General features: G+C 37.6%; 1 protein-coding gene across 2 annotated transcripts in view; it reads right to left on the bottom strand.

Moving 5' to 3' along the window:
* The window catches only part of LOC136255761 (protein O-linked-mannose beta-1,2-N-acetylglucosaminyltransferase 1-like), a 37,767-nt gene that overhangs the window by 10,482 nt on the left and 12,477 nt on the right, over positions 1 to 14,808 (bottom strand). For both annotated transcript variants that reach the window (XM_066048640.1, XM_066048641.1), the window contains exons 6-17: positions 12,985 to 13,170; positions 11,878 to 11,915; positions 11,707 to 11,777; positions 5,015 to 5,046; positions 4,026 to 4,069; positions 3,868 to 3,963; positions 2,308 to 2,349; positions 2,201 to 2,259; positions 2,013 to 2,085; positions 1,390 to 1,568; positions 298 to 435; positions 204 to 248 (exon numbers count right to left, since the gene is read on the bottom strand). In XM_066048640.1, coding sequence (XP_065904712.1) covers positions 204 to 248; positions 298 to 435; positions 1,390 to 1,568; positions 2,013 to 2,085; positions 2,201 to 2,259; positions 2,308 to 2,349; positions 3,868 to 3,963; positions 4,026 to 4,069; positions 5,015 to 5,046; positions 11,707 to 11,777; positions 11,878 to 11,915; positions 12,985 to 13,170 — 1,003 coding nt within the window. The remainder of the gene's footprint in view (positions 1 to 203; positions 249 to 297; positions 436 to 1,389; positions 1,569 to 2,012; positions 2,086 to 2,200; positions 2,260 to 2,307; positions 2,350 to 3,867; positions 3,964 to 4,025; positions 4,070 to 5,014; positions 5,047 to 11,706; positions 11,778 to 11,877; positions 11,916 to 12,984; positions 13,171 to 14,808) is intronic.

Below are 14,808 nucleotides of genomic sequence, written 5' to 3'. Positions count from 1 at the left end.
GTCTTCTCCATCTGGTTCATACATATTGTAAAGTTTTATGCGGCTTTAAGGGTTAATAAGTTTCTATAAAATTTCTAATACACTTTGTAGCTACTTCAAGGGCTCGTGTATTTGTGGCAATTTAAACTTTCTTAAAATCTGGAACTGACACAAAAGAGTATTTTATGTGGTAACAATTTGTAGTCTCACTTAGTAAAGCATACCTCACTAGTTTATGAATGAATGTTTCATAATCTTCATTTGTTAGTCTGTAAACAAATACAAATCATCTACACATTGAACACTTTAACTGCTAACCTGTCCACATTCTTTAGGCTTACTCTTCGGAGTGTGTTAAAACTTCTGGTCTCAAAATATTTCTTCTGTTGCTCTGGGAAGATGTGTGTACCAGGTGCAAAGTGGAACGTACGGGATACATCCGGTATGATACACTCCCTATAGGAAATTACATCATGTGATATCAAATATACAGGAAGTGCTCTCACTCTAATACAGACGGCATATAATTTTATGACTGTATAAGCAGGTGGCTACATTAAGGAGGTCACTAAGTTGGCCGGTTTAGAGAGGTGACCTTATTACACAGTGACTTTATTAATTATAGCAGTTTAGAAGCCATACCATATAATCCTATAAAACTATATATCAATTTACTCGCTATAGAACAAGGAATTTGATTATGAAGTTGTTGTTTACACAAGAGCAACCACAGATCCATTATATAACTTTAAAGTACGAAAATTGATCTAAGTGAAACCAAACATGATATTTCACTACTTTACAGGCTAGCACTGTTTATAATAATACAATAAACATTACTAACCAGTTTACAGTTGAAGCGATTATCTCTAAGTCTGGTTTTCCAGCATTTGAACAAGTGTGCATGCGCATACAAGCACGAGGTCACTGTTTCGAGGCGTACAAAAGTACCAACAGGCCACTCCAACCTATATAATCCCTCTCCTTACTGTTTCTCTATATTAGTAGTGCCATTATCACGTCGAAGAATCATCTACAATGCTTGTTATCGACGTTCCGAAAGTACGCGATTGCATCATCTAACCGCACAATAGTGCGCGAGACACCGGTTATCCCTGTTCCCGTTCACTTAAGGGCGTGCCCACTACAGGATAATTGCAGGGGCTACTAAAACGCTTGACTTAAGTTACAGAGCGTTTAGAATGTGATGCTACAGGTGTTTATAACCGAAACTACAATATGGTGGTTGTGGCGGTGAGAGGGCTAAGCAAGTGGCCATATTAAGTATGTTATATTGAGGGAAAAAAACAATTTAAAATTTGGGGATATTAATGCTGGGTGGTTAAGACAGGTAGTCTGGTCCTAGTTAATAAGTATATTAATAGTTAAACAATTGTTAACACCACATACCGTCCTTTACGTTGTTCTGGCTCCCTCATCCAGCCATCCCAAGTGAGAGGTTCAAATTTTCCAGGCCACTTCTTCTCCAATTCTTCCTTGTAGAGGCTCCTCTTGAGCATCCAGCCCAACCCTGGCATAGTGTCCACTCTGTATAGGAGAGCTGGGTCCTTACTGGAGTGCTTGTAACCCTGTATAAGATTTACAGATTGGGTGTGTGTGTATGTGTGTGCGTGTATGCATTCATAAGTACTGTATATGTGTATGCATGTGGAGTGAAAGGACTGAGTTTGGCAAGCACCTCCTCTCGGTGATCCAAACACAATGGTTATGTATTAGCTGGCTAAGGCTAGCATGATCACAAAGTTGGACGACGGATGACATCCGATAGTACCTGCCAGCAGATAATGATTTGCACTAGAAAGTCTCAGGGTGGTGATCTTTATGTTGATAGAGATCTGATAGGTCCTCTGGATAACAATTGCCATTGATGAGTGTATAGAGCAGCAAAATAATCCACCCTTGCTGCTGACTGTCTACTCTTTTAAGGAAGGTAACTTGGCCCATATTAGGCATATGTACAGTGTTACATTTACTGTGTATTGTGTATATTCATACAATTACAAATAACATACAAAGTCATTCCAGGCTGATATACAGTAGATAGAGTTATCCTCATGTAGTAGGTTAACTGTTTGACTGAAGTAACTGTAGTAAGAGACAACATCACAAATACATATTTTATAATACATGCACAAAAAAGCAAAGCACGCACACCCGCACCACACGTGTGACATACACTACACACAAACAGACACTATACCTGAAGAAGTCTGGAGACACTTGTAGGTCATCTTCTAGTACAATAATAGCATTAGCCTCCTATGAGGACAATAGCTGATTGCTAATGACAACAACAGTACAACTTACCGGATAATACTTGAACATCTCAGTAAGGCTGAGTTTGTAGTGCTACAAGTTAGGAGACACTATAATGGTTACATGTCTTTTTGTTTTACAATACACACAGTGAAAACCCAGCTATAAAAACAAACATAAATACCAAAATGATTTCTCAATTAGAGTAGTTGATAAAATGCATAAAAACATTACAAGATTTTGTATCCATAGAACTTCTAAATTATAGACTTTCCAGTTATGTATTTCAACTCAAGGTTGGTCTCCAGTAGTTGAATAACTAAGTACCTACTGTACATATGTGAACAAATTTGGGAAAGCCATCAATCTGCGCACAATAGTACTTTTGCATTTAAAAACAGTGGGTAAAAAAAAGCTAGTTCCAGAAAAAAAATTATGCAAGCTTCTATCGCTCACTGGTGGGTGAATTAGTACTCCAATGAATAAATCTTCGGTATAATCATGTTGCACCTGCTCACACGTAGGGAGGTCAAAAATCTTTGTTTCATCTCCATATATTGGAGGGCTTCTAGGTTAAAGATGTTTGCTTACATTGCAGTGATTTACCGACAATTTTTCCTTAGTGAATTCGCCTTTCTTCTCGAACGAATGTACTGAAGTATACCTTGGGAAAAAACTCTGCCTTGGTGGATTCACAAATTCATGGCGAACACAATGAGTCAAGATACAACACCATATGTCGTTGTATCAGTAAGTTACGATGGTTCACCTGTAGATTATTTTTCCGATGGCTACTGTACATATCGATTTATTTGCTTGTCCAATTGTCTAGTGCTGTATTTCCCACACTGCAGAACTTATGAAGCTAAGACTTAGCCAGTCCATTCCTCTGTCCCTAAAGAACCAATAAACGAATTTTGAAAAATGTGCGGATATCCATGGCTATCTAAAATTAGGTTATCGTGAATGTTCAATTAGAGCATTTTTGACTACTGTAGTAGATTTGGTGCCTGTATAATACCATATAGCGTGACGGGGAAAATTTTTGATGAATTCTTTATCTCTTACATATTGACAAGGAAAACATTGACGAATATAAGTATTCTAATTAACTAGTCACGTGAACTTGGACAAGGAAAATTTTGACGAATGGCAAGAATTTTGTCAAATTCGTCAACATTTTCCCCCGTCAACTTATTACGCTGTACGGTAATACGCATATTTCCCACACAACAACACGAAGGCATCAGAACAAAATGAAAGTGGTAAAGCCCTAGAGGCTATGTGTATGAGTAGGAAGTACTGAATGCTACCCAAGGCACTGGGCAGCACGTATGGAGGAATATCCACTCTCATTTTTGGTGCAAATTTTAAATTTGAGGTGTTACATGCATGAATACAATTTTATGCCCTAATACTGTACGTTGATAATCAGCAAGCTTATACAACAGCATAATACGTACTGTTGAACTACAACAAAAGGAAGTGAAGCTTGTCACACCTACAGTACTCTGATGCCCTGGCAGACACAACAGTTTTCCTTGGCCATACAGCTGTACAGCGCATACTGTTTGTGTTGATAATACATTTATCCACTATGAGTGACATTACCTTAGTAATCTGGTAGCTGTTCTTGAGGTAGTAGTTGTAGTGTATGTCGTGTATTGTGACGCTGACTCCGAATAATTCACACACATCTATTTGCTCCTAAGAGTAAGTACATTATGACACAATGAAAATAAAAACCATCAAACAACAAAACTACTCACCTGAAAATTCCCATCCAAAAACACATTTACTTGTGACACATTAGCTGTGTGAAAGACATACAAGCTTACAACAGTAGCTATACAGTTATTACAACATAGGCATATACAAACTAGTGTTCCACTGATAATCAGATCGGTATTGAATTGGAGCCGATATTGGGAATTTTGGTATTGATCGGTATCGGTTATTTAGGTATTTCGATACCGATTAATAGCCCCTCAGGCTGATCATCATAACTAACATCATAAATGCTATGCTAGCAAAACGTGGGGTATAACAGGCTGGAAATAGTGTTGAGCATTATTCTAGCATAAAAAGTGCAGGAATTGCTTTTTAAAACATACTATAGTATGTTTGCATGAAAAAGATTGAAATACTCTAATAGAACAGTCACTGCACAATAAAATATTCTAATAGAGCAGTCACACATAGCTAACTTGAGAGGTGTATAATTGTATGGCAATTATTGGTATTGGAATCTGTATAGGTGAAAATTTACTGCTAGGTATCAGTATCAAATCAGTACATATTTTTCTGTATCAGTGGAACCCTAATACAAACAATAGTACATTCTTTGCAGTGGAAAAGTATTACATTTGTTTCCTGGTATCTCCGATTATGACAGAATGCATGAAAACACAATTTTCAAGCATATGTGTAGCTCTGGTCATTTCTTTTAATAAAATATTTTCTTCAGTGGAGACTAGGGCTCATACAAAATTTAACCAAAAGTCTTTTTACGCACACTTTGCAAAAACCGTTATAAAACACAAACATGCTATCTGATGTTGCTGAAATTTGTAACACATGGAAGAGGACCAAAAGCAAATCTTGGTACATTTTATTGTGAGGATTTTATAAACATCCACCAAGTTATCAGTGAAAGCTTTGTCTGTAAAACTTCTACTGATAGTAAACTGCAAACTGCATGCATCTCGCCACTGATCAACACATTTACAGAACAACTTAACACACAATACATACTTACCCCCATCAGCCTGCAGTAGATGATAAAGTGTCCTGGAATAAAACACACAAGTTAAAGGGACGTGTCATGTGATTGCAACCCATTCAGGACACCTCACTACTTCAACAAGGTGTCCAGAATATTTCATACAGTATGGTAGTACTGTATATTATGTATCATGAAGGTTTGGGCTTTTCTGGCCAAAAAAATATCACCCTAAAACCAGCCTCACAATATCTTCATGGCGCCTTGGCAGTATCACACAGTACGATAATACTGAATAGTAGGGACCACAAAGGTGTGGGCGTGGCAAATAAAAAATATCACCCAAAAACCAGTCTTACTTTTCCCTGACGACAGACAATGAAGCAGTATTGGTTTGGTAAAACTAAGCCCAAACAAACCTTCAGATCGACCTGAAATGTTTTCAACAAGTTGCTATGATTTTTAAAAATCAAGATTTATAAAACAAAAGTTTCTACTGACTGAATGACTGATGGCGTAACTCGATAACAGCTAAGGCAACAGGCTTGATTTTTTCACTGTCTGATGTTGCTTTAGCCAGACACGTGCCTTTTGGCATACCGCAGTACATACAATGCATTCTTCATGGAGTTACCAGTGTCCTCTTTTGTGTTCCATTCATCTTTGCTGACAGCGAAAGGTGTTGATTTGGCGGTAGCAGGTGATGGCTTCCCTTCATAACAGAAATCATCCGTATGTTTCATAGTGGCTACTTTGATTGCAGAGGTGCTTTTTAAACAGTTCTTGATTCGTAATGGTGTGTAACAGGTTGAACATACATATCTGAAAGCGAAGCGTAATGGCCATTCACTTTCGAGTCAGTAATTGATAGCTGGGACGTGCATTCAGATGAAAACACTAACTCTGGTGCCCTAATTTCTTTCAAAATGCGGTATGCATGGGTTCACCAGTCATAATAATGTTACAAAAAAGTAAACAAACAAGTATAAGGAAAAATTAACAATTTTAAGTTTGATTAGGGACCATAGAAAAGAAACATAGGGAAACAAGGGAGGTCACCTACACCTGTAAATATACTAGTGGGCATTTAATCCATACTTCGGTGTAGGTGACCTTCCTTGTTTCTCTATGTTTTTTTTTCTATGATCCCTAATCAAACTTAAAATTCCTAATTTTTTGTACATCATATATAGAACATTGCGTGGGAGGATCAAAGCAAAAAACAGTTCTAATATAGCCATACAGAATGTAACTGTTCTATATTAGGCAGTTATAGAAGACCTACAACTATAAGAAAAATTAGGAATTTTAAATTAGAGTTGGGAAAGTGTATAATGCTGCAATAAAAGTACTGAAACAAGCTGGATAGGAGTAGTACGTAATATCCAAATACTCATTGTGGGACTGGGTTATATATCGTTCTGAAATTGTCACACACTGTTAAAATAATTGCGGAAGACTAAATGTGCTTTTGTCGAAGCTCTGAAAAAATCGAAGCTCGCACTGCTTCTTTTCACAAGTTCACAAGCCTTAGACTTGGATCCTACACAGCCAGCTGGGCCAAACGGCAGTGATCGATAAGGTCGACCCGGGTTAGCACTCGGATTAGCAGTAGCCAGTGCTCACAGCAGTGTAAAGAACACATGTCAAAGAAGCAGCGTGTGTGGATTTATATGATGGGAACAATTTGTCACAAGTTGTGTCTTCAGTGGCGCCACAGTAGTACGAAGAACAGTCGGCACGGTTTCAAATACGGGCCCCACCCACATTACACGTAGCGGAAAATAACGTTTCTACAGGGAAGCATACCCATTTAGGTCTTTAGTAAAGTCCATCCATTGTTCAATAAAAGACAAAAACAGCCTTAAAACACTCTAGAAACAGATGGGCACTAAACAGAATTTTCCGTGATATTTCTGGACTTCTCCGTTCATTGTAACAAACGTATGTACAACGTTAGATTCCATATTCGAATTGTTGTTGGTATGCCTATAAAATGAATAGAGTGGTTAACCACATGTTGGCCTGGGTGACTGGTTGCCCATTGCAGGCTATCAGCCTGAACATGCTTTGCAAATCTATGATCGAAAGTGAGATTTGTGATGCTTGAGGTCTTTCTGCTAGCAGGTCTCTAACCATTTTAAGAACCTGCCAGCAGGCCTCTTAGTGGATTTTAAAGACCTCATTATCCTCCAAAGATCAAAGCATATTATGCATACCATTTCTAATTATTGTTTTACACTATTTGGACATTACGTACTACTTTTGATTCAGCTTGTTTCAGTACTTTTTATTGCAGTAGTGCCACTGTATACACTGTCCCTGCTCTAATTTAAAATTCTAACTCAAAATTCCTAATGTTTTTCCTTATACTTGTTTGTGAACTTTTTTTTGCAAGCTCATGACTACTAAATAGCCTGCTTTTCACAAAACCAGTCACAATATTATGTAAAGTTAATCACAGCACTATATACTAGATTATGACTCATACAATAACAACTGAATAGTGGGCATGGCTCTAATAAGCCTGCAGACAATAATGGATGTGGATTCGTGCATACCTACAGACTGATAAATGAGCATGGCTACCATATGCCTACAGATAGTAATTTACATAAGTGGACGTGGCTCACGAAAGAAGCAGGACTACGCTATGATGTGTTAATACACGTCCACATCGTTACACAAATTTAGCATGTGACCCAATTCCGGATAATCTGTAAAGTGGGACCTGGATGACCTGACTCGGTTTTAACGTTGTTACTAAACTATATTTATTGACTTACACGTGGCTAGTTCAGTACGAGTTACGCTCACTAATCGATATCAACTACCAACTTTGAAAACCACCGAGGCACGTGTATTCAAATAGTTTGGTGCAACACTAAACTAACCATGTGTATTTCTAATAGTTTGATAGAATATACACTAGTAGATGGAAGCCCTACTGTAGTCCATTAACACTATCAGCGGTAGAACCTTGACTGATGGTCACGGTAAAGAAAGATAAAAGGTATGACAATAGTGCAAGCATTGTATCTTTATCAATATACCAAAGGTTTTTTCTTCGTTGAATTAGAAACGTTTCTGTGAAAGAATTAGGGCTGTAGCCAGTTTTCTGCTACGCTTGACCGAAGGTGTCAGGCAAGCAGGCATTAGAAAATTCCATTGAATAAATTCTTTTTAAAATTCATTAGCAACTTGATGGAAATGTTTCAGGTCGATCTGAAGACACTTTTGGTTTGATTTTACCCAAACAATACTGTCATGTTGTTGTGAGGAAAAATAGAGGCAGGTTTTTGAATTATATTATATCATGGACCACGCCCACGCCTTCGCTGTCCCTACTATACAGTACTATCGTACTGCATAATAATAGAACACTTTGATAGACCCATAATTACCTGATACAAAACTGCACATGACACACCAGTGTATGTCAAGGCCTATCTTATCTGCAGGCTAATAGCCTGCTTCAAGTGACCAATCATCCCATTCTGGCCAATACAACCAATCAACCTAGGCTAATAGCCCGTGCTGTGCTGTGCTGGCTGACCAGTCAACTCAACCAGTATGACCAGAGCCACTGGATTCAATTTATAGACATTTCAATGATGGTTGCATGTGATTAACAGCAGTGAACATCCTTACTATGTTTTGTTCACATAAACAGATGAGTCTAGGGCTGGGAGATTGTGGGATTAATAGTGATTGTCTCTGAACATTGTTATGTTGATATGTAATATAAATAATCGTGATGTCACAACATCACATGCAAATGTACAATAAATTCAAAATGGTGGCACAGACTGTTGTGGAAGAACATGTGATCCACAGAACAAGCCTACATTTCTGTGACAATTCATTATGTGAATAATTCTTTCTAAGTAGTTAAAAGCTTACCTGTTAGAAATTCTAAGGATACTATTATTCATTCTGCTGCTTGTATTAAACCTAATCCCTCTTACCGCTCGATATATAAACGTCCATAGCATCACATTCTAAGCGCTCTGTAACTTCAGTTGAGTGTTTAAGTAGCTCCTGTACTTATCACGCCCTTAAGTGAACGGGAACAGGAATAACCGGTCTCTCGCGCACTATTGCGCGTTTAGATCATGCAATGGCGTATTTTCCAATGTTGATAACAAGCATTGTAGACGATTCTTCGACGTGATAATGGCACTACTAATGAAGATAAGCAATAAGGAGAAGGATTATATAGGTTGGAATGGTGTGTTGCTACTTTTTTACGCCTGAAAACAGTGACATCGTATCTGTATGTGCATGTGCACACTAGCTCAAATACTGGAAAACCAGACTTGATGATCATCACTTCAACTGTAAACAGGTTCTGTAAACAGGTTAGCAATGTTTATTGTGTTAATATAACCAGTCCTAGCCTGTAAAGTAGTGAAATTTACATTTGGTTTCACTTAGGCCGATTTTTGCATTAAATTGCCATGTTTTAAGTTCATTAGAAACCATGCCCTTGGTTCTTTATACTTTTAGAAACCTCAGCAAATACCTCAAGTTGATGGTTCTCTATAACTGCCTAGGCTCACGTTATACGTCAAATATACGTAGCACTCAAAGAATGGCCTCAAGACAAAATATAGCACTCAGCTTAGCCTTGTACTATAGTTGCACTCTTTTCGCACTATATTTGACTCGCGGCAGTCCTTTAACTCTTACATAGTGGGTTTTCTGCCAACCAGGATTTGTTATATGAGTGAACAACATTCAATATGCTGTTGCATTTTATGGCAGGCCTAATAGCAGGAAGATGGTGGAGCGTGATACTAGTGGTTCCAACATTTGACTAATTACTTAAACCTCAGTCCATGTAGGGCATTCATCCTATATTCACTGCTACTCAGTGGTTTATTGCATAATCACTTTTAAGCTGTTAATTTTCAAAGGAAGCCATGATGAGTCTAAGTACTTGTGTGTTATTTGTAAACTAAAAGAGACTGAATAACTCTTAACAATGAACTAAGTAGCCATATGTTTTGTAAGCTCTCTGTGCTGTACTGAGGACCAGAAACAGAGCTGTGTTGAAATAATTCTTTTAATTACCCTACCAGTATTACTGACACTCTATGGCTGCATATTAACTGCTAACACCTGTTAACATAACCAAGCACAGCCCAGGAAATTACTGCTCTCTTTATAAGGACATGTTTCAAGATAGAACACAGCTATATCCTGAGTGTTACGCTCCTTAAGCTCCTGACACTAGTCAAGCAGAGGATTGTCTATACATTGAAAGGCTTCACCATTACCATATGCATATCACATGGCTTCCAGGAATGACAAACCTTTACAGATACTATTTATAGCATTCCCATGTATGGTTAACTATTTACTACAGTATCTTATCTTTAAAGTGGTACATTACAACAAATTATGGTACTTTGTTTGACTACACATTAGAACACATGATGACATGAAAGTGTCTGGGTAGAATCTGTACACAAGTAAAAGAAAAAAACATCAACACATTTTTCTGTACAAATATTTTGCACATTAAAAGTTAGATGAAATTTATGGCTTGTCACAAGTACACAAGGGACAACATGTGTCACAGCTGACCCATCAACAGAAAACTTAGATTCAATATAAAAGCACTTTTATATTGTACAACACCTGGAAACAGATTATATACAAGGATAGTCTGATAGCTAAAACTGAAATGGCTTCGATGCAGCTAGAGCACTCAATATTAGTGATGCTTCAAAGAAGACAACCAATAAGGTACAATACAACACTTAAAACGTTTATGAGGTTGTCTGAAAACAAATTACATGTGATAAGGTCTAAGCACTCAGCTTTCCTTTGTGTTGTACTGGTGTTCTAATGATGTCTACTTGTTACTTTTCTGTACAATATTACAATTAATTGTAGATGTAATGATTGTAGTGTATGAGTGATGGGCACTTTCAGTGTAGTTATTTGAAGGAGTGTGAATTGTAATAAAATGACTGGTGGATAAACTGATCATTACATATATACCGTATTTCTATAATTATAAACCGTTAAAAATATTTCGTCGAAGGTAGCATCCGGCGAAAATTAATTACATGAAAATTTTTTACCAACGTAATATTCGAGAAGTTGAACGAATTCGGTAAACTACTTTCTGGCCACCTGGATCGAGGCTTGGCCATTGGCGTGTCAAGCATATGCCTGCTGCAGTCTTTTAAAAACAAAGTTCTCCCTGAGAGGGGTTCGTCTCGCTTCGTCTATTTCGCTGCACGTTGGTAATGATGCCATTCCGTGATAGACAGCTACTACAGGACACATTACATAAAGTATATATATATATGTACAAATATGCAAGTTGCATGGAATGAGCTTCTACCACTCCAGTCCATTGCTTGATTTGTGACGGACAACTTCTAAATCTGAGGCACAGCCTCCATGGAATGGAGATGCCACACTTCAGTTTCGCTGCTTGTCGTTCTGCTTCTCAAAAAATGGCCGTATAGAATTTGTAATTCATTGTTAAAAAATTTTCGTCGCTTGAGGACACCGGTGAAAATTTTTTAACACGAAAATTTGTCTCGTGAAAATTTCTCGCAGCTTATATTTATAGAAATACGGTAGTACCTAAACACAATGTATTGCTACGTATTTGACAGAAATCTGAAATAATTTGCTAAAAAAACTGGGGAAGATTCTTAAGGCACAACCATCCATTTTCTATGGCTACATTAGAATAGACCCACCTTGCTAAACACTGGGTTCGGTTAGATGCTATCACTGCCACTGGAACATCTTCCACATTATTGGGTATCAACTGTGGAATACATGTGACTTAAAACCAGAATTAATATACACCCACAAATAAGTTGTACACACACATACACGCACGCACGCATACACACACACAAACTAACTGGGTTTGGTGAGATATCAACTTCTAATGGATCATTACCTGGAACATGAAATACAACATTATGGTATTGATAAGAAACTGGAAACTTTTGATGATGAGACAACATATCAATTATCATACAGTATTATAGTACTGTGGGATCACTTAGTAACATTGTAGCTCAAGTCCTAATACATACATTATATGCTTTTCCCCTTCATTTTAAGAAAGTAACCTGCTTGAAGAGGAAATCTCAATGAATTACATTATACCACATAACTTTCCCCCAGCAAGGGTTACAGCCACCAGCTGTGCTCTGTGTTCACCCGAGCTTCTGTGAAACTCATTAAAAATAATGACTTCAGTTATGTTGTATTGTAGCAGCTGTTGTATATCCCATGTTAACAACATGCTTGCTATATACAAGTTCTGCCCTTTAGCTTGCCAGTAATCTGGCTCACACATTCTGAAAGTGCAGCAAAAATGAACCAAATCCAATACTGCATTTACAAACGGTTTATGTTTAGACCACTATGCTAGCCTGGAAAATGGTGTAAAGTAGGACTCTGTTAACAGGTGGTTAGGAAGAAAGACAGTGGCAAATTAGCACAATTATGCTCTAGGGATGGTTAATGGCTTATACCAGCCATTAATAACCTTGTCATGATGTGGTCATACCCATAAGTAATCATGTGTTCTTTCTGCTATGAAGTGTTGTTCCCTTCGATATAGTGTTTCTTTTATCCAAGATTTAAGCTTTATTTTGATAGAATATCTAGTGGACATATTGAATATAGAAAACCGAACCAAGTCATGCTGGCACGGCAGTTTTATGAGGGCTGGCCTGGTATGGTTCAGCTCAGTTCGGTAGGTGTTTATACTGTAGTGAAAAACGAGACGAGTCATGCCAAATCGAGCCAGCATGTGATACGAGGCTAGAGTGTAAACACAGCATTAGTGTCGGTTACAGAAAATTTTCAGTACAATTGTATGTAGGCAACCTATGTAGCTAAGTTGTTAAAGAAAGCTGAGGTAGTATGCACTATTATTGAGACAACTTCCTATAGGTATAATGAGAACATCTATAATAAGTATACACATTGCTACAAGACAAACACTTGCCACTAACATCTACAGAATTCTGAGTACCAGTAGTACCGACTGCAGAACTTTGTACGTCTATTCTCCTGCGGAAAGTCCGACCATGAACAATTGACTGTGTACTGTACAGTATTGTGTGGGTTCCTGCTTAGGCTGGGTAGTCTTCCACTGTGTAGAGCTGCTACTATGTGATGGTGGAGGGTGTTAGCTGATGCTGTAATGAAATAGAATAGTGATACGAAACACCATGTAAACTGCTGTTGAGTATACACCACATTTCTTTACAATGCATGTTCATGCATACACTCACAGTACACACAAAGAGAGACACACACAGACACACAAAGTAAAAGCAAGGTCTGCACATAATAGGATTACCCAGTGAACCAGCACTGGGACACCTGAATATACACGCAACACACACCGTAGAAAAGCTATCCGGATGTTCGCTAAAATTAAAATTAGTCCAGTAGTCTAGTGATCATATACAATAAGTACAGTATATGCTTAGGGTTCTTCCATAAGTCTGAGTTCGAAAAATTTTAGATTTCACAGAAATGGTTTATATAAAATAAAATTAAAAAATTTAATTGTGGGTTTTAATTAATTATTAAAAGCAAATTTCCAATTGAAACCTCAATTCTAGAATTCATTGTTAATTACTATTTGACACTACATTACTGATCAGATGACACCTCCAGACAAACAAGAATAATAAATCAGCTGAAATTACAGCCTAATATATATATTTCACTCAAGAGACTGAAGGTACTTAATTCACTACACACTAACAAGGCATATATAGTAGGTGTCAAAAGCACATCGCATGGTGTTTCACTGCCATTTTGACAGAGTTCTGGTGTCACCATTCCACTTCCATGCCATTCTACTGTTGTTTCGGTGCTGTTTCACTGCTGTTTCGAGGCCATTCTACAGACTGCAATCCTACATTTTAATGTTCTTAAGGTAATGTCACTTTTGAAAACCTGAAACTGAACTGCTTTACACATACAAATAAATAAGATAGACTTCCCTTTCTGTATGAAACTGTTAGAACACAGGTTAATTAATTACTAATACCAATCTATTTAAGGAATTACACTAACAAAGGGGAATCCCAAAGGTGGAGAGCACACATCAACATTATTGGTGCAATTATTAACAATGTGTTGTGAATTGCTAATTATGGTAACTGCTGTTATATTGCTGTTTCTTTTGCAGAGTGATGGCTACAATGGAATGCATGGCTGTACTCAACAAGACGAAAAGTGGTGTGGTAACTAGCTCCCCCTGAGCTAGCTTCTGTTTTCGAAAATTGACCTGTTTCTTGCTCTTTCCTACTTCATAGACTCAGGATAGAAGCACTTCTCACATGATAAATAAACTGGTTGTACTAGTTGCACGAGTGCAGACAGTATAAAGTAAGACCTAAGGCATTACAACTCGTACAGTACAGCATGGTAGTGATCTCAGCTACAGGGGTGTACTATTGCTGCTGCAACAGAATATTCAGAACAACTATTCGTAACAAGCAGAGCTACTTCAATGGCATTCTGGTGTCATTCTGTCACCATTTTCCTACCGTTTTCAATGCCATTCCCCAGCCACTGCAACAGAACAAACACCAACAAACAAGAACATTTTGACCCTTACTGTGAGGTAGTGCAAGAGAATATGGCATAATGTACATTGTCTATAATAGCACATTACACCAACCAGATACATATATCACCAAACATATAATTATATTGTCAACATTGTGTACTGTACACTTCATAAAGATGAGTAACTGAAGCCAGACAACTGATAATCATTCTATAATGTAGGGATTTTACAAAGCAGCCTTTTCATT

This window comes from Dysidea avara, chromosome 5, assembly GCF_963678975.1.
Source record: "Dysidea avara chromosome 5, odDysAvar1.4, whole genome shotgun sequence".
Classification (NCBI taxonomy): Eukaryota; Metazoa; Porifera; class Demospongiae; order Dictyoceratida; family Dysideidae; genus Dysidea; species Dysidea avara.
The sequence above is the reverse complement of the archived record's forward strand: the minus strand, read 5'-3'. Positions and strand labels throughout refer to the sequence as shown.